Source organism: Triturus cristatus, chromosome 4_1, assembly GCF_964204655.1.
Source record: "Triturus cristatus chromosome 4_1, aTriCri1.1, whole genome shotgun sequence".
In the NCBI taxonomy this organism is placed as follows: Eukaryota; Metazoa; Chordata; class Amphibia; order Caudata; family Salamandridae; genus Triturus; species Triturus cristatus.
This window is the reverse complement of record NC_140585.1, coordinates 234995704-235018581: the sequence shown is the minus strand read 5'-3', so window position 1 is coordinate 235018581 and position 22878 is coordinate 234995704. Positions and strand designations below refer to the sequence as shown.

The following is a 22878-nucleotide window of genomic DNA, read 5'->3' as shown; positions in this document are numbered from 1 at the left end:
TTTTTTTTTTTTAAATAAGTGGCAACTGGACAGTTGGAGACTGTGCCCTCAGAAACTCGTGCGCTAGGATGGTGGGAGGAGGGTTCCTGGCCATTTCCAGGGACCCAGCAAACTGATTGTTCTGCTCTGTGGCCCTCTGTTCAAGCACCTCTCTTCTGATTTAAATCGCGTTCTAATGTTTCCCTTCTTCCAGCCACCAACACATTATTCGGCAGCTTACCACATACCCTCACTGACTGCTGAGGTGTGAGGTCAGGAGTTTGCAGAGGCAAACTGATGACCTGGATCTGATCCTTGACCTGATCCAGATTAGGTTTTAGCTCTGAGTCAGAAGTAAGTCTACCACTGGCGATCCAGTTATTGCACACATTCGTAAGGCTTGGTGAAACTCTCCATTGATGCTCACCAGTCCCTTCTCACGTTCCCTCTATTTGTGCATGCTTTCTGTGGTTTCTGTACTAGTTAAATCCCTACCCCTACCGGCGATTATCACTGCCCCATAACCCTTAATCAACCTATAAATACCAAAGTAGAGCCGCCTCGGGGATGAATTGCATCGTTGAGGGAGTAACTCACAGGATGAATTCAGGTAGAGCAGTTCGCATAATGATATGGAGGCATTATCAAAGTTGTGAAGAGTGACACTTGAAAAGGTTATGGCTTTGCGTGAACATAATATTGCCCTTCTTACCGACACAGCTTTTGTCACACACAGTCTAGCATGAAAAGTAATCATTCGTGTAATACAGCACCTGTTCTACAATGCAAGCAATCCAAAATATACCAGGGTAGTGGAGCACCGTACTCTCTCGTCCCATCAAGAAGATCCTGGAGGACCAATAGTGCTGTTCCCTTCCTCACTGAGACACTTTAACGAAGAGAGCTAATGTCGGCACATTGCACACGCTTCTCACCCAGGTAGGGTTAAATATACCAGATGAAGGTTAATAGTACCAGATACAGAGTGATTCTGCACTTCATTTCATCCCTTGATGCAGCCGAGTCATAAATGGTTTTCAATGTGTTATTTTAGTGGTTTGCGATGAGCATTTCTGCAAAAAAGAACTGTTAATATAAATGCGGTAAACACGAGGACATCGGTGCTTTAGTTGGTTACATCGAATGAAGTTGTGAAGCTTATCATGTGCAGTTTGGAAGCCGAAAAACAGTCAGTGATGTACTTGGATGACGTGCACTTGTATAGTGCATTGCTGCCGTGTGTATAGATGTGCTCCCTGGAGTCTGGGCATCCTTTGCAGCACCGGGATTCTTGTTGACCAGAGTCAAAGTGGTCTGTTGACATTGTGCTTGCTTGTCTTTCTTATTATTTAAGGAGCATCATATTTACTATTGGCCGAAAAAGGTAGAGAAGGCCATAGTATTGTGTGGTAATGGATTGTATGTGATGGATGCCGGCTAGGCCGTGCTGTGGGTCTTTGTAAAGCAGTACATGTTTGTTCAGGAAGTCGGTGGCATTTTCTTCTGCTCAAGTGTGCATTAGTCTGTTGCTTAAATTGGTGACTGCTCGGTTTAAAGGCATCATTGAGGATTATGTGGCTTTCATGCAGATGCTCAATCCCATCTTTGATGCATGTTATAAGATGCATATTTTACAATATTTCACATTATCGGCAGTGGGTCCCAAACATTTTCAGAAAGGGCGGGTGCAGGATGTGGTAATCATTTACTGAAGTTTTTTCTGAAAATGTTAGTAGGGCGTTCTTAAACATTAGAGGAAATTGAGGACTTTTAATTCTTTAGAGATGACATTTCCTGTGGATGGCGGATGATGTAGAAGTATTGCGTCAAAGAGGTTTGGGTGAAGTAAGTCGGTTTACTTTGATAGATCCACTATATCAGCAGCAGCAGGAAGCGCAACATAAACCAGGACTTCAGCAGCCACAGCCACACCATAGCAGTTGTTACTATGGTAATTGTAGTGGTATAGTTGCAGGCATATCAGAGAATATAGTAGTGATAGCATCTTTTACCAAAGCTGTACCCACATCAAGACCGCAATGGCGCCCATAGTTAACTTCCACAAAAGAGACAATAGCAGCAACCACTCCTACCACCACAGCATCAACAGCTTTTATGACCGCACCAAGCACAACTGCTGCCAACAACAGGAGCCACAGCTGTCCCCATAGCAGGGGCAAACACAGCTGCCAGCAGCTCAGCAGCCACTGATGTAACAGCAAGGACAATAACAGCAATCTCAACTGCTACCATTACACAGCCAGTACCAGCAGTAACCGTTGCCAGTAAGGCAGGAACAACGGCTGTCACAAAAGTTGAAACCACCTCAGAAACAGCATGTCCTACTACAGCAGAGGGCGCACCACCCATTAAAGCTTTCGGCACTGCAGTCACATCATCTGTCACCCTAGTTGCAAATCAACAGCAAGCATGGCAGGGTCCACATCAGTGGCTACAGCAGGCACAACAGCTGCTGCCATGTCAAGAATCACAGCATCGGCCAGAGCTGTCACAATGACAGCACAACAGCTAAATAGCTTCTAACTTAGCGGAGGCCGAAGCAGCAGCAACAGCTGTGATCACAGCCGCCACCACAGTAGCAGCAATAACTGCAAGCACAGCAGGTACACCACCAGTGGTAACCGCTCCCACAACAGTAGAGACCAATGCTGCATTGCTACAGGAACAAAAGCAACGGCCACAGCTGTAACCTCCTGAAATACCACAGCTGCTAGCACAGCAGGGAACCACACCAACAGCTGCCAAAAGATCATGGACCAAGGCAGCAACCACAACTATAACCTAAGCAGGGTCCAAAGTAGCAACCACAGTGTTGCACCTCAGCAGGGACTGTTGCAGCAAGAGCAGTGAAGACGGCAGCAGTGACAGCAGCAGTGGCTACACCTGCCGCGATGATTGGGACAGCAACAAAAGCAGGCAGCAAGGTAAGGGCTACAGCATTGACGACAATTGTAACCACACCAAGGACAACTACAACAAAAACAACGACCACAACAGCAAGAAAAACAGCAGCCACCACATTTGGGACAACAGTTTCAACAATAGCTGTCTCAAAAGCAGGGAGAGCATCAGCGGCCAAAATAACCAGTTAGAAAAACAAACAAGCATTTGCAGTGCATTAGGTCTCGTATTTACATGAGTTTCGTAAATGTGACACCTATTGCATTACAAATGGTAGTTGGTAAAAACGCCCATGCGGCGCTTTAACTTTATTATCGGCAACGCACCTTTCTTTAGACGAGCCGTGTCTAAAGAAATGGGCCTTAACAGTGAGACAAGACACAGCTTGTGTCCCATGCTTGCTTTTCCTTAGGATTTAAGTCTGGGCATACACTTTGCACTGGGGGCATCTCGCTGGAAAAGAAAACAAGCACTGGCAAAGGCAGCATGTCTGGCGTTAAGGTGCTACAGCTAACACATGTAAAGCTAGGCATGAACAAATGCACACAGATTATTTGTGTCTCATCTGTGCGAGACCTGCTACTTTTTGTGCATTCTTTTTGCCCTGTTTTAAATTTTGTCAAACTTGCTGTACCATGAAACGAATTTCACAGTGTCAGGTAAAAATAGACTGCGCACAATAGAGCTTGCCTGTGTTTGCATACATGAGCACTTTAAAACCGGACCTGCTAGCTTTGTCAGCTACTTGTTATGTGAACTAGTGGAGCTAATTAACTGTAGGATTAACTAAATTCAATAATAGGCCTGCTTGAATTTTTGGTCCAGATAATCGATTACTTTTGCACTTATCAGTGCGAGGAATCCTTAATTCTTGAGGTACATTTTGTAAGTAACCAAATTCTACTCTGGTGGACATTGGTAACTTCTTGGGACTGATCAAATATTCGTTCTTTTTTTCTCACAGGTGGAAGGAGTGTTCTATGTGAACGATGCTTTGGAGAAGCTAATGTTTGAGGAGCTGAGGAACTCTTGCAGAGGGAGTGGTAAGTCCATGAGGAGTGACTGCACACAGCTTTGGCTTACTCTGTTGTAGTCTAGAGGTGTGTTCTGCATAGTCTGCTTTTTCAAGAAATAACATGGTGCAGGAAGGTGAGCTTGTTAGCGAGTGGTCCGGATCCCTTATCAGTTGGACTCTGACATGTCGTCTTTTTCTGTTAGATCACTATCCCTAGACTGGCTAGCGGTTTCTGTGAAAGTTTCTGACCACGGTTTAGTTTTCATTATTGTTACAGAGGCTAACTCCAGGTAACCTCCCATTGTAATTTTTGTTCTTGCACATGATGACAAGAGGTCAGGGACTTCACAAGAACAAAGTTTGCCATTCAATTACAGAAAATTAATTAGGCTGTTCTCTGTTGAGGAGTTGTTATTAGAGATATTGAATAAGAGAACTAAACTCTCTTACATGTAGTCATTGCCAGAGTAGACTGAATGGGGTTTCAAAAAATCCTTCTCTATTAGATAGTCACATAATCTAATACTTTCTGTATTCTAGCAATGTGATTTATCATGCAAGATTGAACCTGCAGAGGAAAAAAACATTTAACAGGGAAATTTGCTCAACAGACTTTCTAAGAAAATATGCTTCTCAAACATTGATACTTTTAACTGGGAAGGAGGCAGACCATTCTTTGGAAGGGGAGAGAAGAATTTACAGTTGGATTTCAAATACTGCATAGCACTTTGTCTCATATGTTACAGCCTTCTGACGGTAACGGCTGCAAACAATTTCTAATGGTCATACTAAAGCCTGATTGTAGACTGATAAACTCAAGTGCACTCATATGCTACTTCACATTATAATCGTCATTTTTAGGTCTCGCCTAGTGTTGCAGCGCACATGCGCTGCTTGCTCTGAAAGACATATTGTGGTAGAGGAGATTTCAGAAAGGGACTTGAAGCCCCGCCCATCATTTTCATTGGCTGGCGTCATCGTTTATGCTAAACGGTGGCCTCTGATTGAAAATTAGACTTCTTTGTTACCGCCCTGTCTCCATTTGGGACGGCTCATCCGGACTGGATCGTTTGCTTAACGGCTGTCGTGAGGGTATTTCTTGTATAAAGGAGGCGTGTAGTGATGGATCATGTTTCCGAAGTCTGGTTTTTTTTCTAAATATGATTGTCTGCCAGTGACGACATTACAAAACAGCACCGCGCACAGTCTACACAGAAATAAAACGTTCACGCTACTGTATTTTTCCTCACCCTAAATCTAATGTTTAGTTAAAGATTTCTGTGCTGATATACATGCACCATCTCCCCCTTCTGCCTCCAGAGCACACGTGTGCACCATCTCCCCCCTCTGCCAGCCGCCGAGGCTCCCTTCAACTCTTCAACCAGTCACTGCTCAACACCAGAGTCCAGCCTTCCTTTTTAGGTCTCGCCTGGCGTGGGCTGTGCACATGCTCAGTCTCGCTGGCGAGATTTAATGACTTAGGGTATTTTCTGTAAAGGGCATTAAGCCCCGCCCCTCTTTTCCATTGGCCGGCGTCAATGTTTATGCTAAACGGTGGGCAGCCATTGGGAAAGAGCTCCTTGTGACGTTTTTGTTCGGCTTTTTCGGCCGTCCCATTTGGACGGCCTCGCCTGCTTTGCGTTCGTCGCAAAAGGTTTATCTTTATGGGGCCATGTGTTTCTAACACATGGCCCCATAAAGACAAGAGATCCCGCTGCAGCACCGTCCTCCTTTCACTGTCGTTTGTTAGTGCCTCATATTGTCGATGCGTGTGTTGCCAGTGCTGTGTCAGTGTGCGTTGCAGTAGGTGCTCTACGTTGTAGTGTCAGCTTTGTGCGCGTGTTGCCCTGCTGTGTATCTTGGGGCCATAGATTTAGTTGTTATTCTTCTGGATGTCGTTGCCGGTGCTGTGTGTGTTTTATACTAGCAGCTGGCTTCCTCCTCCCTTGTTTTCCAAGTGTTGAGTTTCCTGCTGGAGGGTGCGCGTGTTTTCGACGCGGGAGGACAGGCACGTCACGGTGAGTTTAAAGGCGGAGTGCTGCGAGAACCCGCAGAGACGGGACATTCTGTGGTGACAGAGAACGGCATGCGGGTCTCGCGACTCAGCCGGTCCAATGACGTGTCTTCTATGTGGCGGGCTAAGCTGTAGGATAAGTGGAGTTTCTGCAAGGAAGGGGTGATCTTTGCACCGACGGTGGTCTGTAGCGTGACGTCACAGCTGGGGTCCTCCTTTCACTTTCGCGCTTGTTAACCCTCTGGCATTGTCCAACCCTGTGACTTGTTCTGACTTAAGTAACGCCATATTTGGATGAGCTGTGCGTCTGAGTGACAGGTGACCAATGCCCGAAGGAGCATTCATGGTAGTTAAGGGGAAGAGTAATTAAAATCCATTGGTAGTCAGGGCAACGCTTCCTGCTCGCGCTCACCCCTCCGTTTGCTGGCGCCCTTTGTTCTGCCTTTAAAAGGCAAGGATATCCGGTTTCCGCCGCACACCTCTATCTACCCTGCCTGCCTTGGAGGAAGAGTGGCACGGCCCGGCGGCCAATAGAAACACTGTTTACGGCTGGAAGGAATCGGGTCTGTGCTGTGGTTTCCAACAGTTTGTTTTCTTTTCTCATACGTAGGTGCTCAAAACAAAATTCAGCCACTCTGCTTCTTCAAAAGAAAATTTGATTGTGAAGGATTTACTTGCACCATGGATTTTTATCGTATTTACATTTCATAACATGTGTTTCATGCTAGCTATTATGGATATTTCTAAGCTCAACACCCTGATAGAACACCCCCATTTGTGAACAATTATCTAGTTCCTCTTGCGATGCTCCAGCTCTCTTTCCGCTCGGCTCTCTCCAGTCAGAGAGCCACCAGGGGGAACCATTATAGACCACAGTAAGGCGTGTTCCTCATTTGATTAAAACTCGGGAACATGTCTGCAGCATATATGCCAACATTTTCCTGCCATATTCTAAATTCCCTTCGCAGACATGCCAAACCTCCCGATTCAGGCGGGAGACTACCGATTTTCAAGGCTAGTCTCCCGCCTCCCGATTCAAGCATCTAAAAACCCGATTCCTCGGGGTTTCAGCTAACAGGGCTTGGTATTGTATAACATGCTAATTCTTCCAGCAATAGTCAAAGTGGCGATGCAGGGGCTCTAGGAGGGGTAAAAAACCAACAAAGCCTCATTAACAAGCGAATGGTCTTTTTTTAAAGACCTGTGAAGTACTCGGGATCGGCTGTGTGGGTGCCCGGGAAGTTGTTTCAGCCCGGGCTGCCACACACGAGGGAGGGTGGGGGGGGTTGGTGTATACACTGCCAGCAACCTGCCAGGCCAGTGCACAACACTTGCATCACCCTCTCTCTGCCTGCCATTGCGCTCCATGCTTCTGAAAGGTAAGATAAAAACGTGCACTTGCGTTTCAAATGTCCGATCCTGCAGCAGCACACTTCCAAAGCCCATACATGACAGTAACCCGATTAAAGACCCATTCTCCCGATTTTTCTTTTTTTTTTTTTTTTCTTTCTAAAAAATCTCCCACTTTGCTCTTCTGAAATGTCGGCATGTATGCCCCATTTTGTACCACTTTGTTCTCCATAAGTTGGCAGGGTATGCTCAGATGTGAGTCCCTTGCTCACTTTGCCACTGGATTCAAGCAAGCCTGGCTGAAGACGGCTGAAATGCCAGAAACCGGTCCTAGGAAGCTTGTTTCCGGTCCAGGGAAGGCATGGCTTGGCAGTTCGGGCTGGACTGTTCCCATGAGGCACAGGGTCAGACTGATTTGCATATGACCATGTCTGAACTGGGGTGGCAGAGTGGGCTAAAGAACGGTGATGGATCAAACCCAGATCTGTTGACTGGGTGTGAGTGTTTGATTGGTTGTGATGCTCCGTCCATCACCACCCCCTTTTGTACCGGCATGTATGCCTTCGGCATGACTTCTGTAGTTCTCGGGGACGCAGTCAAAAGGTTATTTCTGGATTTTGTTTACATTTTTTTGATTTTAAGTCATTGATATTCTGCTCACCTGTTGTAATCTGAAGTGTGTGGTTTGCAGGGGGCACAGGTAGATTGCCTGCGAGTGCACCCCTTTATGTGGTGCTTTGTATAGAAAAATAGAAGTGCCGGTACTCACTATTTAGAGTAGGTACTCTCCTTTTCAAACTGGACAGTATCTGACGATTTAAAGTACTGCCTTTGTGAAGTCTTTCAAAGAGAACACGCACACCCCGGATCGGCCCCATGTTGGCGCACCAGATTTGAAGACATAACTTTTTCTCACGCAACATTAAGAGCTCCATTAGTTTCTATTTCGCCTCCTTTTGCACAGTGGTGACCGACCATCACTCTGCAAAAGTTTTAAGTTTTAAGTGTTAATGTCTGGAGGTCTGGATATTAAGGTGGGGGCATATGGAACATTCCGTTCAGTCTTCTAATTTTGAGCTCTCGCCTAAACACACTTTTTTTTATCTTCGTGACCCTTTTATCTGTGTGTGTTGTCGTAGACGTACTGTTTACATTACCAATGGCCTATGGTCAACCCTTGGTTATCGTTAGTTGGATTTGTTGTCCGCCTCATTTGCTTGCTTCTTGTCACATTGCACTCCCCCTGTTCTCTGTTTATCCCTCCCTTTAAGCATAGCTCTTTTGACTATCCTTTCAATTGGATGACTTGTATTTTTCCATAGTCTCACATTAGGGAACTGAGTTTTTATGACTCACCTATTACACAATTCAAGCTGTCTGGCTGCTTAAGACCTTTTGTGTGTTTACTGAAAAACTTACAGTGGGTTTGCAGCTCACCCATTTCTTACCATTGGTCGACTTTGTCACTCTCATTTGCGTGCATCTTACCTTTTTTATTCAATTGCTTGGTTTCATTTTCTTGTGCTTTCTCCCCCCTAGTCTATAGACTCTTTATCATCCTTTTGAATGGTTGACTTGTATCCTTCCACTATTCACTTTTTAGAAACCATTTTTTTTTTTTTGGTTAAGCACTCTGACAGTGCACGTGTTTTACAGGTGTCTTCCTCGTGTGCATCTCCCCCCACACACCTGTCTCCACACTTTGTGTTGCCGTTTCCCTCATGTGCTGCTAGCCCACTCGCTTTTGTATGCTTCTCGACCAGGGGAGAGGATGTGGCCTTACGGCTCGAGCGGTCGACCTCGAAGCTGGGGAACTGGGTTCGAGTCTCTGCAACAATGCTTAATATCCTGTGATTCTGGTCAAATCACTTAATCTCCCCGTCCCTAACGAACAAGCATTGGCATAACCAATAGGTCTCGCTTTTGGGACCTTGTAAGTATTTAGTTAAGCAGCACTATATCCTTGGTGCAACAACACCAACTATTGCTTGGTTAAACACTTATAAGGTCCCAAAGGCGAGACCTATTGGCTATGCCAATGCTTGTTTGTTTATTGAGGTCTCAAGACACCACTTCACGCCCAAGGGGCTCCTTTCGCTTGGCCTTGCTGTAGTGATGTGCTAACAGTAAAAAGGTGTGCGATCACCCTCACTGCAGATATAGGTGTGAGATCACCATCACTGCAGATATAGGTGTGAGATCACCATCACTGCAGATATAGGGGTGAGATCACTGCAGATATAGGTGTGAGATCACTATTACTGCAGATATAGGTGTGAGATCACCATCACTGCAGATATAGGTGTGAGATCACCATCACTGCAGATATAGGTGTGAGATCACCATCACTGCAGATATAGGTGTGAGATCACCATCACTGCAGATATAGGTGTGAGATCAATATCACTGCACATATTACTTCAGATATAGGTGTAAGATCACTATCACTGCAGATATAGGTGTAGGTGTTGTGAGAAAGTGGCTCTGTATATACTGTTCCCAAATAGATACAGTGTGTACAGAGTTCACAGCCCCCAGAGGTTTGGCAGAGGCTAAAGTTAGATAAAACCTTACTCTCTAAAGTGGTAGCTTGGTCGAGCAGTAAGGCAGTATCAGAGGACAGTGTAAAGCATTTGTTGTACACACTCAGTCAGCAAATCGTTTCACACACTCATAACTGAACTCTAGGCCAATGGTTTATATATAAAAAATATATGCTTGTTTTATTTTAGAACCAACAATAGGTATTAAAATATACTTTCTCAGAATGAGATGGTTTAGGTAGATACTTTTGCAATATGCAATTGACTTTTGTAGAAAGTTACAAGTGGTTGCAATTAGCAACACAATTTTAAACACAATAATGCATTGAGTTCAATGGAAGTTTCAAGTTATTTGCAACAGATTACATTAGGATTACTTTTGGAATTCCAGGACTGGATCCTAGATTCAGTCCTGGGACAGTACTTAGAAACAAGTGATAAAAGTCGACTTAATTACTGTGATCATTCTGTGGGACTCCTTTCTTATATACTCAAAATAGGCCTCTCTCTTGGTATATGAATTGTATCACTCCATTTATTTCAAACATATGTATGAACTTAATATCAATAGAATCCATTTAAGTTAAGGGCAGACAGCACAGTGCTCAAAAAGTGCAGTGGTGTGCAGTATTTACAATGATACAGATATACAATGTGATGTCTCAGGGAACTGTCTGAAATATAGCCACAAGTTCCTGTCAGCAATTGAATAGAACAAACTATCCCCTCTAAAATTGCACGCATTTCGAATCTCCAGTCAATTTGTAAGGGTCTCCTCAGGACACAACATGCCATCTGGCATTCACCTCCAAATATATACGGAAAGAGTCTCACAGAACCAATGTTTGATTGTTTAAGTATTGTACCCCGGTTCTGGCATTGGGCACAAGTAGTTGGTCCTATGAATCATTATATATCTACCTAATGGCAGCTGTTGTCAGAGTCATTCACCTCCCAATGTATCAGGAAGGGCCCTGGAGCTTCTCTTTCCTCACCATAACATCTCATGCTCCCCCCTCCCATCTAAGAAATGCCAGCAAAACATGTGTTGTTTGGAAGAAGCAACCTCTCCTCCATCTTGGCCTCTCATCCGTGCTGTTGGCTTCCAAAATGGAACCTGCAGGCCTGTATCACTCGTGCATGGCACACTATCACATCTAGCACACACGCACATGAAAAACGCATGGAATATTGCGTTCAAGATTCTGGATTCATGGTGAGCAGCAGAACTTTTTATGAATGTGCCCAGAAGCACGCATTCATGCCTCACAGGTAAAAAAAGCAAGCATTGGCATAGCCAATAGGTCTCGCCTTTGGGACCTTATAAGTGTTTAGTTATCCAGCACAATATCCTTGGTGCAACAACACCAACTGGTGCATGGCTAAACACTTATAAAGTGCCAAGGCGAGACCTTTTGGCTATGCCAATGCTTGTTTCAATGGGAGCCCGTGTTGTCGGTCGGAACACAGGCTCCCATTGAAGTCAATGGGAGTCCGACCGAACGGTGTTTGGAAACATCGTAATGGGTCATCGGACTCGCTGAACCCAAGTCGGTCGGAACCGATTCCGAAAAGGAGTCGGTCAGAATGCTTTCTGACCAACATCGTAATGAGGCCCTTAGTCTAACCTTTTTATCCTGGGTAAAAAAAAAGGGGTTTATTTTCACAGATCAAATTGCAGTTTTAACACTGCTACTGTCAGGCTACAATGGTAGGCCTGAAGCCATGCTTGCATCACTACTGTAGTGGATGGCACATAAGGCACTGCAGTCCACTTCCAGGCCCTTGGTCCACTTTGTTCCATATATTAGGGACTTGTAGACAAATTATATTTGCCAATTAGAAGTATGCCACTTCAATCAAAGGGGGAGCAGAGGCACTGGTTAACAGGGCTAAAGTGCACAGAGTTTTAAAGCCTGCAAAAATATAGAGTCCAGCAAAAGGTAAAAAATCTGGGGTGAGCACTGAGAAAAAGCGAATACCTACACATGCATGTCTATGTCATTGGTTGTTCATCAATTTTTCTCAAGTTATTTAAAGCAAAATATAAATAACCAAAAATGATCGAGGTAATCAAAATGCATTAAAACAGCCAGCCAGGGATAGGCTCACCCTCGCTACCCCGCTGTTTGAATCTGAGAGATTGGGTAGGCTTTGGCACACAAAAGGCTTTGACAAATGGGACTTGATCGGCATCTCCAGGGTTGGAGATGTCCTGATTAAGGGGAGGGTGAAGTCCTTTGAAGAGTTGCAGAAGGAGTATGAACTGGGGCCATCTGAGTTTTTCCGCTATATTCAGGTGCGTCACGCCCTCCGATCAGTCCTCATAGAGGGTGAGAAGGTGCCTGAGTCCTCTCCTTTGGAGGACCGGGTCCTTGATGGTCATATGCCCGAGAGCACGATCTCGCTCATCTATAAGAAACTGATAAACGTCCGGGCGGATCTGCTACTGGGGTTAAGGGACCAGTGGTCTAGGGATGGCCTCGAGTTGGATGACGAGGATTGGCAGTCTGCTGTTTCCTCTCCTAAGGAGGTTGCGATCCCGTCGCGTCTGAGGCTGGTGCAGCTTAAAATACTGCATCGAGTGTACGTGACGGGGCTAAGGTTGGTTCACATGGGATTCTCGGAGGACGGCCTATGCAGGAGGGGATGTGGTATGGTGGGTACTTTCCTGCATATCATTTGGGAATGTGGTGTCATCACGGAATTCTGTCGGAGAGTCCATGCAGTGATGGGGGAGGTGACTGGCATTGCTATGCAGCCGGAAGCGCGGTGTTGTCTCCTGAATGTCTGGGGGCCCACTGATCACAATGCGGCGCAGACCCAATGGGTGACTCTGGGCAACATGGTCGCTAAGAGAGATATAGCGCGATTATGGGGATCCGTGGGTCCCCCCACATTGACCGCGTGGAAAGAAAATATGGACTGGAGTATGCTAAGGGAGAAGACGGTATATTGCGCTAGAGGCCGCCCTCGGAAGTGGCACGCCATCTGGGGGCGGTGGAACCAATACAGGGGGGGAATTTGTCTTGCCCCTGATCTGGATCCCCCCGAGGAACAGCTTTCCTCCTAACCTTCTTTCCAGCTCAGTATGGTTAATGGACTTCTTTGGCCCCTGCTGTCCCCCTTCTTCCTTTTTTCACGATACTGTAAATGGTAGATGATTGGGGTCCTGCCTCCCCTGGGGGGCTATCACCATGGGCATTCAGTATTCTTGCCTTGCTGGGGGTTGTTGTGTGTTATGTGTTTATTTAAAAAATGGAATCTTTGCACTCCTCCTTCACTGTACTGTGGACGCGTCTCTGTTCCTCTTTACCGAAGCTGCCGAACCTCTGGGTTGTCGGCTGAATAGCTGTGTCCAGACTTTTGAAAATAAAGGTTTTTAAAAAAAAAAAAAACAGCCAGCCAGTTGTTTCAAATAAAATTATGAAAACATGTTCCACTTTACTTTCCCCATGAACACAAAAATTGTTCAAAACGCAGAAGCAGTCCAACCCAAGTGTACGTCATACCTATAGTATGTCATATATGCATAGTTATTTATCCAAAGCCATTTTAAACAACTGATTATCATAAATTCAAGAAGCAACACTGAAAATTATTAATACATTTGTTTTAGATGAAGCATATTAGGTTTTGTTCCTCATTAAGTCCCATATGGCTCAAAAAGTACAACTTTTCTGTCTGTTTTGCTTCTTCTACTTATTTGTTGAGTTTACAAATATATTCACCTGTGACACATTCATACCTTTAGATTCTATATGGATAACACGTGAGCCAGTTCCAAGAGGATACTGAAATGCATTGGGTGTTTATCTGCATGATATAAGAATGTTACATTAATATTTTGCATATTTATTAAATCTTGAGGATAAAGTGGAGATTAAATGGATGATCAGATAAAACTGATTATGAAGTGCATTCAAGATTTCAATTTATTTGGAAGAAGCACCTCAAGAGGAGCCCTGTAACAATTTATAATAATGGTTTTAAACTTGAAATTAATTGGATTGGAGGTGTGTCAATTCTGAGAATTTGTGTTTTCCATTTAGCTTTCGGTGGATTTCTACCTGCCATGAAACAGATCGGCAATGTGGCCGCCTTGCCTGGGATTGTCCATGTAAGTAAAATGGAGGGGATACTGAGGAGATGTGGGTGGGTGCTGGAACATATAGGGAGGAGGCATTCACATTTAACACAGCCATGGTCGCTGTAGTAGTTAAGTTAATGAAGGTTTCCATATAGCATTGCATAGAACACAAAACTATTGACTAGTTGATGTAGTCTTAAACTTCTCCCCCAAGCCCCACTCTTCTGCTAGTTGTAAGAGGCACATTCTTTACGATCCTTTGGTAATTTAGGGAAAGGCGCTATTATTACATAGGCCTTTAGTTTGTTCCCGAGTGTGTAGGCTTTCATAGAGCAGACAGTCATACGCACAGTTGCCCATTCAGAATTTCTTTAACTAGTTTCTATCCTTATGGTAAGGAAGGAGCGTGAGTAGCAATCTACACAGTCACAAGAGGTGTGGATTAAGATCTCAAATGTGCATAATTAGAAATTATTGTAGTAATAGTCCCAGACTGCACCACCGCACCTGGTATTAGTGGCTAATATAACAGCTTCCTGTACACCCAGTGATAATGCCTGAATCCATAGCGCTATCTATTAGCAGGGGGTGGTCCTGATCCTGTATACTGCCTCCAGCCAAAGGGGCCATCTGTTGATATATAGGGGTACACTGTAAACTCTGTTACAGCAGTTATGATAATGGTTGGGGTAATGCGATATTACCATGAAGGAAAGTTGGCGGGTTATTGTAGTTTACTTTCTTCCAGCCTAGCAGTTAGCTACAGGTTTTTAACATGAGAGAGATGCCTTCTCAGCAGTACCTGTGACATTCTTCTGTAACATAAGTAGATATTAAGGAGATGATCTGCAGTCACATAAGTCTTTGCCACGTTTCTAATCAGTGCTAGTCAGTAATAGGGGGTACACTACACCAACTTCCATGCATATTTTAGTTGATTACTTTCCATTTCCTGTATTGCAGAGGTCCATTGGGCTTCCTGATGTTCATTCTGGCTATGGGTTTGCCATTGGCAACATGGCTGCGTTCGACATGAGTAATCCTGAAGCTGTGGTATCCCCAGGTAAGCAAAACAAGTATATGTTGACAATAAAAACTTGAAATTCTGGCTTCTCACTAGCTTGTCCTACACCCATAAAGAAGACACTCCTGCATTTGATCACTTTAGCATTCTCCAAACTGACACAAAATCTCTACAGGTATCTTGTTTTATTACAATTTCACTGTTTCAGAGGCTGTTGCCTGAATTAATAGCTTAATGCTGACTGGCGCTTCAACAATTGAGTGAAAAGTTCTCTCTGTGGGTCCTCTGTGTGCCAATTGTTTTTGTGTGTTAGGGGTATTTGTACGAGGAGCATTCTATTTTTTTTTTTTAACTCTTTTTATTGAACTTTGCTCAAGGTCTCATACAATACACAGCAGTGATCAAAAGAACTTGCAGAATAGCAGCAATACATTGTACTTTTGAGAAAAGACTCGGTAATGGAATGGGCTAATCACAACAATTCCTTCTATCCCACCCCTCCCCGCTCAGTCCGATACTTGCGCCAGGGGCCCCATACCCTCCTCCACTTCTTCACACATCCTCTGGACATATAGATAGTTTCCTCAGCCCTCTGGCATAAATCCAGATATCTTATCCATTGGTCCCACTGAGGGGGCGCCTACGCCCCCCAACTACTGGCTATATTTCGTTTCGCCACCCCCGCGGCTGCTGCTAACCAAATCTCGTTGTATGTGGTCCAATCCGTGGTGCCTTTGATCATTAATAGTAGCCAACTCAGATCCACCGGGACCGGCGATCCCACTACTGTCGCCATCGTTTGTGTTACTCTGGTCCAGAAGGGCACTATGTACGGACATTCCCACAGAATGTGGAAAAAGGTACCCTCCCCTTGGCGTCCCCTCGCACACAAAGAAGACAGGCTCCTTCCCCAAGAGAACAGGTGGGTTTGCGAGCAGTAAACCCGATGCAAGATTTTTAATTGCACAAGGCGGAACCTAATCCGAATCGCAATTTCGCGGGGGCTTTGTAGGGCATCCTGTCAGTCATCGTCCTCCAGGCGTCCGATGTCACCCTCCCATCTTTCGCGCAGGGTCACCAGGGGGTCAGGCATGTTGTTTATGAGCTTGCGGTATATGATAGACGTTGGTCTCTCTGGGATTGGGTCAAGAAGGAGACTGCCCTTTAAGGGGGAGTATTCAGGGAGCGAGGAGTCTGTGCGCATGTGTGATTGCAGGGCATGTGTAAGGCGCAGATAGTGATAGTGTTGGGAGTCGTGCAGTTGGTATTCTTTTTTAGGGTAGTGAAAGGATCTGGGAGCGCTCCCCTTCCACACATCGCCCAGTCAGTCAATCCCGATCGACCTCCAACCCCTAAAGCCTGTTAGGCTTGACACCTCAGCTAGCTGGTCACCAAACCAGAGGGGCGTCCTGCCCGTTAGGGCGCCCACCCATCCCAAGAATTTGTTAGCCGCCCGCCAGCACTGCAGCACCACTCCCATATGCGAGGGGAGATCTCTGCATCTCCTCCGCGAGTACAAGAGGAGCTCGCAGTTGCCCCCCAGCATGACATGCCTATCTACCCTGTAGGCAGGCTCCGACCTCGCCGCGTACACCCAGTCATTAATCACCTGCAATTGTGAGGCCCAATAATACAATTAGACACCCGGGAGGGCCAGTCCCCCGTCGTACACCCCTCTTGTGAGCTTTCGCATCGCTATTCTCTGGTTCCCACCATCCCAGAGCAGCGTCCGCAGCGATGGGGATATGCGTTTAAACACCTCTCCGGGGATCGGGTAAGGCGAGTTTTGCAGAATATATAAGGGGCGTGGTAGGGCCAGTATCTTAAAGAGCGCAGAGCGCCCCATCAGGGACAGAGGCAAGGATCTCCAGTGGGTAACGTCCGATACTAATCGTGCCAGGTGGGGCTCAAGATTCCTATGGAAAAACTCCACTCTGTCCCTGGTGATATACACCCCCAAGTATTTAAACACCTCGGTGACGATCGTGGCTGGTCCCCACGACTGGATCCGCGGGAGGGGGCCGGAGAGGGGGTAAATCAACGATTTGGCCAGAGTTAATCATGTAGCCGGAGTAGCTCCCAAACAGTTAGAAGAGATGGAGCGCCTATGCCATCGAGTGGTATGGTCTAGCCATGTAGAGACCAATATCATCTGCGTATAGTGATATAGTGATATACGCTCCTCCCACTCATTGGTGAGCGACAGGCCCCAGAAAGACCTGTCTCTTCGAATCCAGTGGGCCAACGGCTCCAGGGCCAGGGCGAAAAGGAGAGGGGACAGTTGACACCCCTGTCTGGTGCCTCTGCGCAGGGGGAATGCACGGGACATCGCTCCGTTCACCCTCACTCTTGCCACTGGGTGTTCGTAGAGCAAGCGCACCCAACTGCAAAACACCGGTCCGAAGCCCAGTCGCTGTAGAACCTTGAACAAGTAAGGCCATTCGATGCTGTTGAAGGCCATAGAGGCGTCCAGCGCCATCAATGCCGTTTGAGTATCGTCCTCGCCCTCTGTCATATACAGAACCCCATAGAGCAGACGCAGGTTTAGTTGAGTGCTCCTGTGCGGCACGAACCCCGACTGATCGACATGCACCAAGTCTGACAGCACCGTGAGTAATCTCGTCGCCAAGGATTTGGCCAACACCTTGGCCTCCACGTTGAGGAGCGAGATTGGCCGATATGACTAGCATTGGTCAGGTGTCTTCCCAGCTTTGTGGATGACCACAATGGTGGCTTCTCGCTGGTTAGGCGGTAGCCTGCCCACCCTCCGCGCTTCTAGGAACATCTGGGGTCGATCACAATATTGGCTTGCCTCTTATAGATTTCTACAGGGAGTCCATTGGGCCCCTGTGCCTTCCCAGCCTGAAGGGAATTAAGGGCTTCGCCCAGTTCCAACCCAGTCAGTTCAGCCTCCAGACTAGCAGCTTGCTCGCTGGACAAAGTGGGCAGGGCAAAGTCCCGCAGAAACTCCTCCCAGTCCGACTCTGTTCTGGTGAATACCGGGGTGTAGACCCCCTCGTAGTAAGATGCAAAGGCCTCTGCTATGTCCTTGCTAGTGGTTGCCATTGTGCCAGACTCACCTCTGACCTCGGCCACCCATGATCGCTCCCGGTCTCGGCGTTCGAGCCACGCCAGCAGCTTCATACACTTATCTCCTGCATCGTATATCCTATGTTGCGTGGTAAGGGAGTAGGCGCGCGCCTCGCCCTCCGCTAGCGAGCGGAGTTCTCTCTGCTTAAGGGTGAGCTCGTGGCATCGCTCCCCAGAGGGAGATCCACTGGTATCCCTCTCCATGACTTCAATTTCACTCTCTAACTGTTTAATTTGGAGGGCTTCTTCTTTTTTTCGGGCACCAATCAGCGCCTGAGCCCGGCCCCACAGTACAGTTTTGTAGGCTTCCCACAGGACCAATTGAGAGTCGACCGAGCCCTGGTTCTCTGCGAAGTATAATTGGGAGCTCTCCCTCAACTTGTCAATTATGGAGTCGTCCCTGAGGCGCCAAGGGTCAATCCTAGGAAAGGCCGCCCTATCCGTCATCGGCCCCTTGAGAGTAACACCCACCGGTGAATGGTTGGAAACCCCCCTGGCCATGATACAGGAGTCAATGAAGTCACCCAGTTGGTGCCACCCCCCCCCCCCCCGCCCCCCTGCGCAAAGAGGTGATCTATCCTGGAGAAAGACCCATGTCTAGCGGAGTAAAAGGTGTATCGTTTTTGGGAGGGGTTGTGTGTTCGCCATACGTCACTAAGCCCCATCGCTGTTGCAAACCCTCGTAAGCCCAGTTCCCCTCTGTTACCATGTCTCTCCCTGCAACGATCTACGTCAGAGTCCATGACAGCGTTGGTGTGGCCCCCCCCCCCAACACCAGGGTGCCCCGCAGAAGGTCCGCTAAGTGAGCCCCCAGTTTCGCATATGCCTGGGCATGTAGACCGGGTGGAATGTAGCATGAGCTAAGGACTATCGTGCGCCCCTCCCATCTGGTCGCTACCGCTGCCATGCATCCGGAGTCTTCCGTCCACGTTCCTGTGACTATAAGTGGCAGGGCTCTACGGACTAAAATACCCACCCCCCTAGAACCAGACGTAAACCCAGAATGGGCCACCATCTTATACCTGAACCGGTCCAGAGCCCTGCATTTGTTACCCCGTAGGGGAGTCTCCTGCATGAGCACCACGTCTGGGGAATGGCGTTTCAAATATTGCAGGACCAATGTTTAATCTTGTTGCCCAAACCATTGACGTTCCACGTCCATGTCTTTATGCGCGTATGGTCACCCATTCAAGTACAGGAGCATGGGTTGTCTCGAACATCTCCCTTGCCACTGCTTAGGTTGACTGTGTAACATCTGAGCTTTTGCGTTTGAGACTACAAGAGCTGAACATAAACATCCCCACAAATCCCTGCCCCTCGCCCCACCCCGCGCCGCCCTCCCTGCCTCCCTGCTAAGTGGGCCCCCAACCACCCACCTATGAAACACGCAGAGTGCCTGTCGCCCCATTATTCCCAAAAGCAACAAAACGAAGGAACATGAGTCTGCAGTCGCAGAAGAAGTTATAATAAGAGGACGGAGTGCACACCCCCCTGGGGGATCCTGATTGACGGTCCCCAACCCCCCCATCCCATCAAATTGGTGCTGGAGTCTCTGAATGTTGCCCATAAGGCACAGTGCAAGCCCGGATCTCACAGTTTTGGAGGAGTCCATAGTCCCTCAGGCCCCTCGCCCATCGGACAATGAGAGGCCAGAACCCAGGGGTCAGGCCGCCCCCCTTACCTCCCTTGTCCAGATCGCGCTATGTCTGCACAACTCTCACAGTCACTTGTGTGATGTCTGCTGACCTGTAGGGACTCTTGAGGTTGAGTGTTGCTGTTCTGGGTCCCCTGGCCCTTTCGGTTGTGAGCCGGTCGTCGCGAGCCACTCTGGTGGCCCACGGTCCGCCATCCCTCCATCCAGTCGCTGACCTCCGAAGGAGAGACGAAAAAATACGCTTTTTCACCATCTAGGACCTTTAGTCGTGCGGGGTACAACATCATGTACTTTACTCCTTGGTCTCTGAGGGCTCTCTTGACACCTTCGAACGACCTGCGCTGACGCTGTACATTTAACATGAAGTCAGGGAAGAAGCGAATCGTAGCCTTGTCTAACTGTAGGTCTCTGGACACTCGTGACGCCTGCAGGATGGCATCTCGATCTCTATAGTTTAGAATTCGAGCAGTAATGGTGCGTGGGCCCCCCCCCCCCCCCCCCCCCCCCCGTGCTCGGTGGGCCCGTTCCACCGAGTTGGAGAGGCGCTTCGGCTTCAGATGTTTGAGTATGAGATCCTCCACAAAGCAGTCCGTGGACGGGGCCTCCATTCCCTCCGGAACCCCCACGATACGGATATTGTTACACCACGCCCGGCCCTCCTGATCTTCGAGGCGGGCGGCAATGTCTACTTGATTTTTCGTGAGCGCGGCAACTTGCTCCTCGAGTCTCTTTGTTTTGGATTGTAAGCTGCCGATGCCGCTGTCAGCCTCCGCGACCTTGTCAGACATTTTGCTAAAGTCCGCGCGAAGTAGATTAACTTCCTCTGTTACGGAATCCAACTTGGGCTCCATGGTACCACGCATATCTTTCAGGGCACCGTGCATCGCCTGAATTGCCAACATTGTCTTTGAGTGATGGATCTGACCCATCGTCTGCCGCCTCACACTGCTGGTGCCCGCGTTGCTGGTCGTCCTCCCTGCCCATGTTGACCGTGTACTTGTTGATGTGGTTTGTTTGGCTCTGAGTTTGCGGTCTAGTACGACCCATGATCTTGAGGACTGCCTCGCCGCTATTCGCTGTGCCCCACTCTCCTGCCCGTCCGAGGCTCCCGTGACAGGGCCCCCCGTACCTTGCACCGCGTCACTGGCAGGCGTCGCTCCCAAGGCCCACACTACTCATGGGAGCTCACAAGCTGGGTGGAGTCGGGTGCTCCCCGGGGGGACTCCCGATAGGGCTCTACAGGGTCCTCCGTGGAGCCCAGAGTGCAGCTCGCTGTTACTCTCCGGTCGCCGAGCCTCAATGCACGGTTTTTGGTCACAGCGGTCGCTCCCGTGCTCCCCGCCACGGTGGGCCCACTAGAGGTAGCCCCAGTGCACCGTTGCGCCGCTGTTGTCAAAAGTACCCAATGCAGACTGTCCAGAGCCAGCTTGGTTCCACTTGCCACTCAGTGCTGCTATTGTGCTCCTGCCGGCGCTGGGACCACTCTCCCCTCTCTGTGTGCCGCCGCTGTGTGGGTCCTGAGCCCTTTTCGCGCTCTCACCTGGTTACGGGCACCTCATCCCAAGCAGTGCCCCAGCTCCTCAGGCCCCGCTGGGCTCCATCCGCCCGTCTGAGGCTCACAGGGTGCCTCTGGCGTTATGCCGCGCGGTATGGCCGAATTCTTTCCTGCGGCCCTCTCCTGTGCCACTTGCAGTTCGCGGGACCAGCCCCGGCGCTCCTATCCTCGACGCGCCTGGCCCTCCGCGGCCCCCACGTCGTCTCCAGCTATGAGGATCTGAGCCGGCTGGGGGGCGGTCACACAGTTCAACGCGACCGCCGCCGCCGAGCCCGGAGTCTGTTGCTGGATGAGCCGCTACCTCTGCAGTGTCAGCGCCTGGCACCTCTCATGCCCGGCGGCCGCCTCCTGGATTCCCCCTCGCAGCGCGAGGCTTCAGGGCCGAGGCTCGGCCGCGGCGGGCGCCATTTGCTGCCGCCAGGCTCACCGGCCGCGATCTCGTTCGGCTGCCAAAGGATGCCCGCAGCGGATCGGCACAGGAGTCGGAGGCTGTCCGCCGCATCCCCCCAACTACATAAGGCGGTAGGTGCTGCCAATACTTTTGGATTGTGACGGATTTTGGGTGTTATATCAGGATCTGCTGCTCTGCTCCCCTAGTGTGCGGCCATCTGTCTTGGCTGCAGGCCACGCCCCCCTACGAGGAGCATTCTTTACCAACTACAGGTACGTACCCAATTCTTAAGAGCATGTTTCTCTGTTTATTAGCGCAAGTTCAGTACTTCGGCTCAGTTTTTAAGTGGAGCATGTCCAACTCTTTTATATGTCATCTGGTGACTGGCGGTGTTAGCGGCGAAGGATGTGTTCCTTCTATGTTTCAGAGTGGTGATGGAGGTGGGCGGACGACCAATTCCCCTAAGCTTTTTAGGTCTCGGCTGCGAAAGGCTGCGCTTGCGCAGTCTCGCTCCGAGATTTAATGAGTTTGAGTGACTTTGAGAAGAGGGGCTTGCACCCGCCCCTCTTCTCTCCTGTTCTCCATTGGCTGGCCTCTTAAATGCTGGCCAGCCACTGGAGAAGAGGTCTAGTCACTCCGTTGAAGCCCCGTCCTTTTCGGATCGGGGGGCGTGTTTTTTGCGAGAAGTCTCAGGGAGGAGACAACAGCAAAACACGCCCCCAAATCCGAAAAGGACGTGGCGTTTCTCCGAGGCATTTTCTGCTGTGCCTCGGAGAAAGGCGGCGGTGTCCCGGCGTTGCTCCCTCACCTGATCTCCTTCGTCATTGAAAGGCCCATCGTTTCTGTGTCCGTCTTCAGCGACTCGGCGCTGTGCTTCGGCTGCAAGTTCCAGTTCAAGCCGATCCGGGTGTCCGAGCCAGTGGTGTTTTTGCCTGTGCGGAGGGGTAGCGTCACCATCCTCAGGTAAAATCGTCATCGCGAGAGTTCATGTAGTCGGGTGAGTCCATTCCGCTAGTGGTGTATGTGTTAAGTCTATTCGCCTTTGGATACACTTCACGCCTGTAATACTGTAAGCGGTCACTGAAGGGAGTGATGTTATGAAATAGTTACAAAAATGCATTGAGGTGACTGGCTCATACTGGCATTGGTGCTTATTGTTATTACTAATATACGGAGCTAGGACGTTAGAAAGGCCCAGCATCGTCTACGGGGCTCCTACAAGTTCGAAATTGGCGTCTATATCACACGCAT

At 48.4% G+C, this 22878-nt stretch overlaps 1 protein-coding gene across 1 annotated transcript in view; it reads left to right on the top strand.

Moving 5' to 3' along the window:
- The window catches only part of RTCB (RNA 2',3'-cyclic phosphate and 5'-OH ligase), an 85327-nt gene that overhangs the window by 10762 nt on the left and 51687 nt on the right, over nt 1-22878 (top strand). The window contains exons 2-4 of the mRNA XM_085651958.1: nt 3866-3944; nt 13876-13943; nt 14877-14976. Of these exons, the coding sequence (XP_085508084.1) occupies nt 3866-3944; nt 13876-13943; nt 14877-14976 (247 nt within the window). The remainder of the gene's footprint in view (nt 1-3865; nt 3945-13875; nt 13944-14876; nt 14977-22878) is intronic.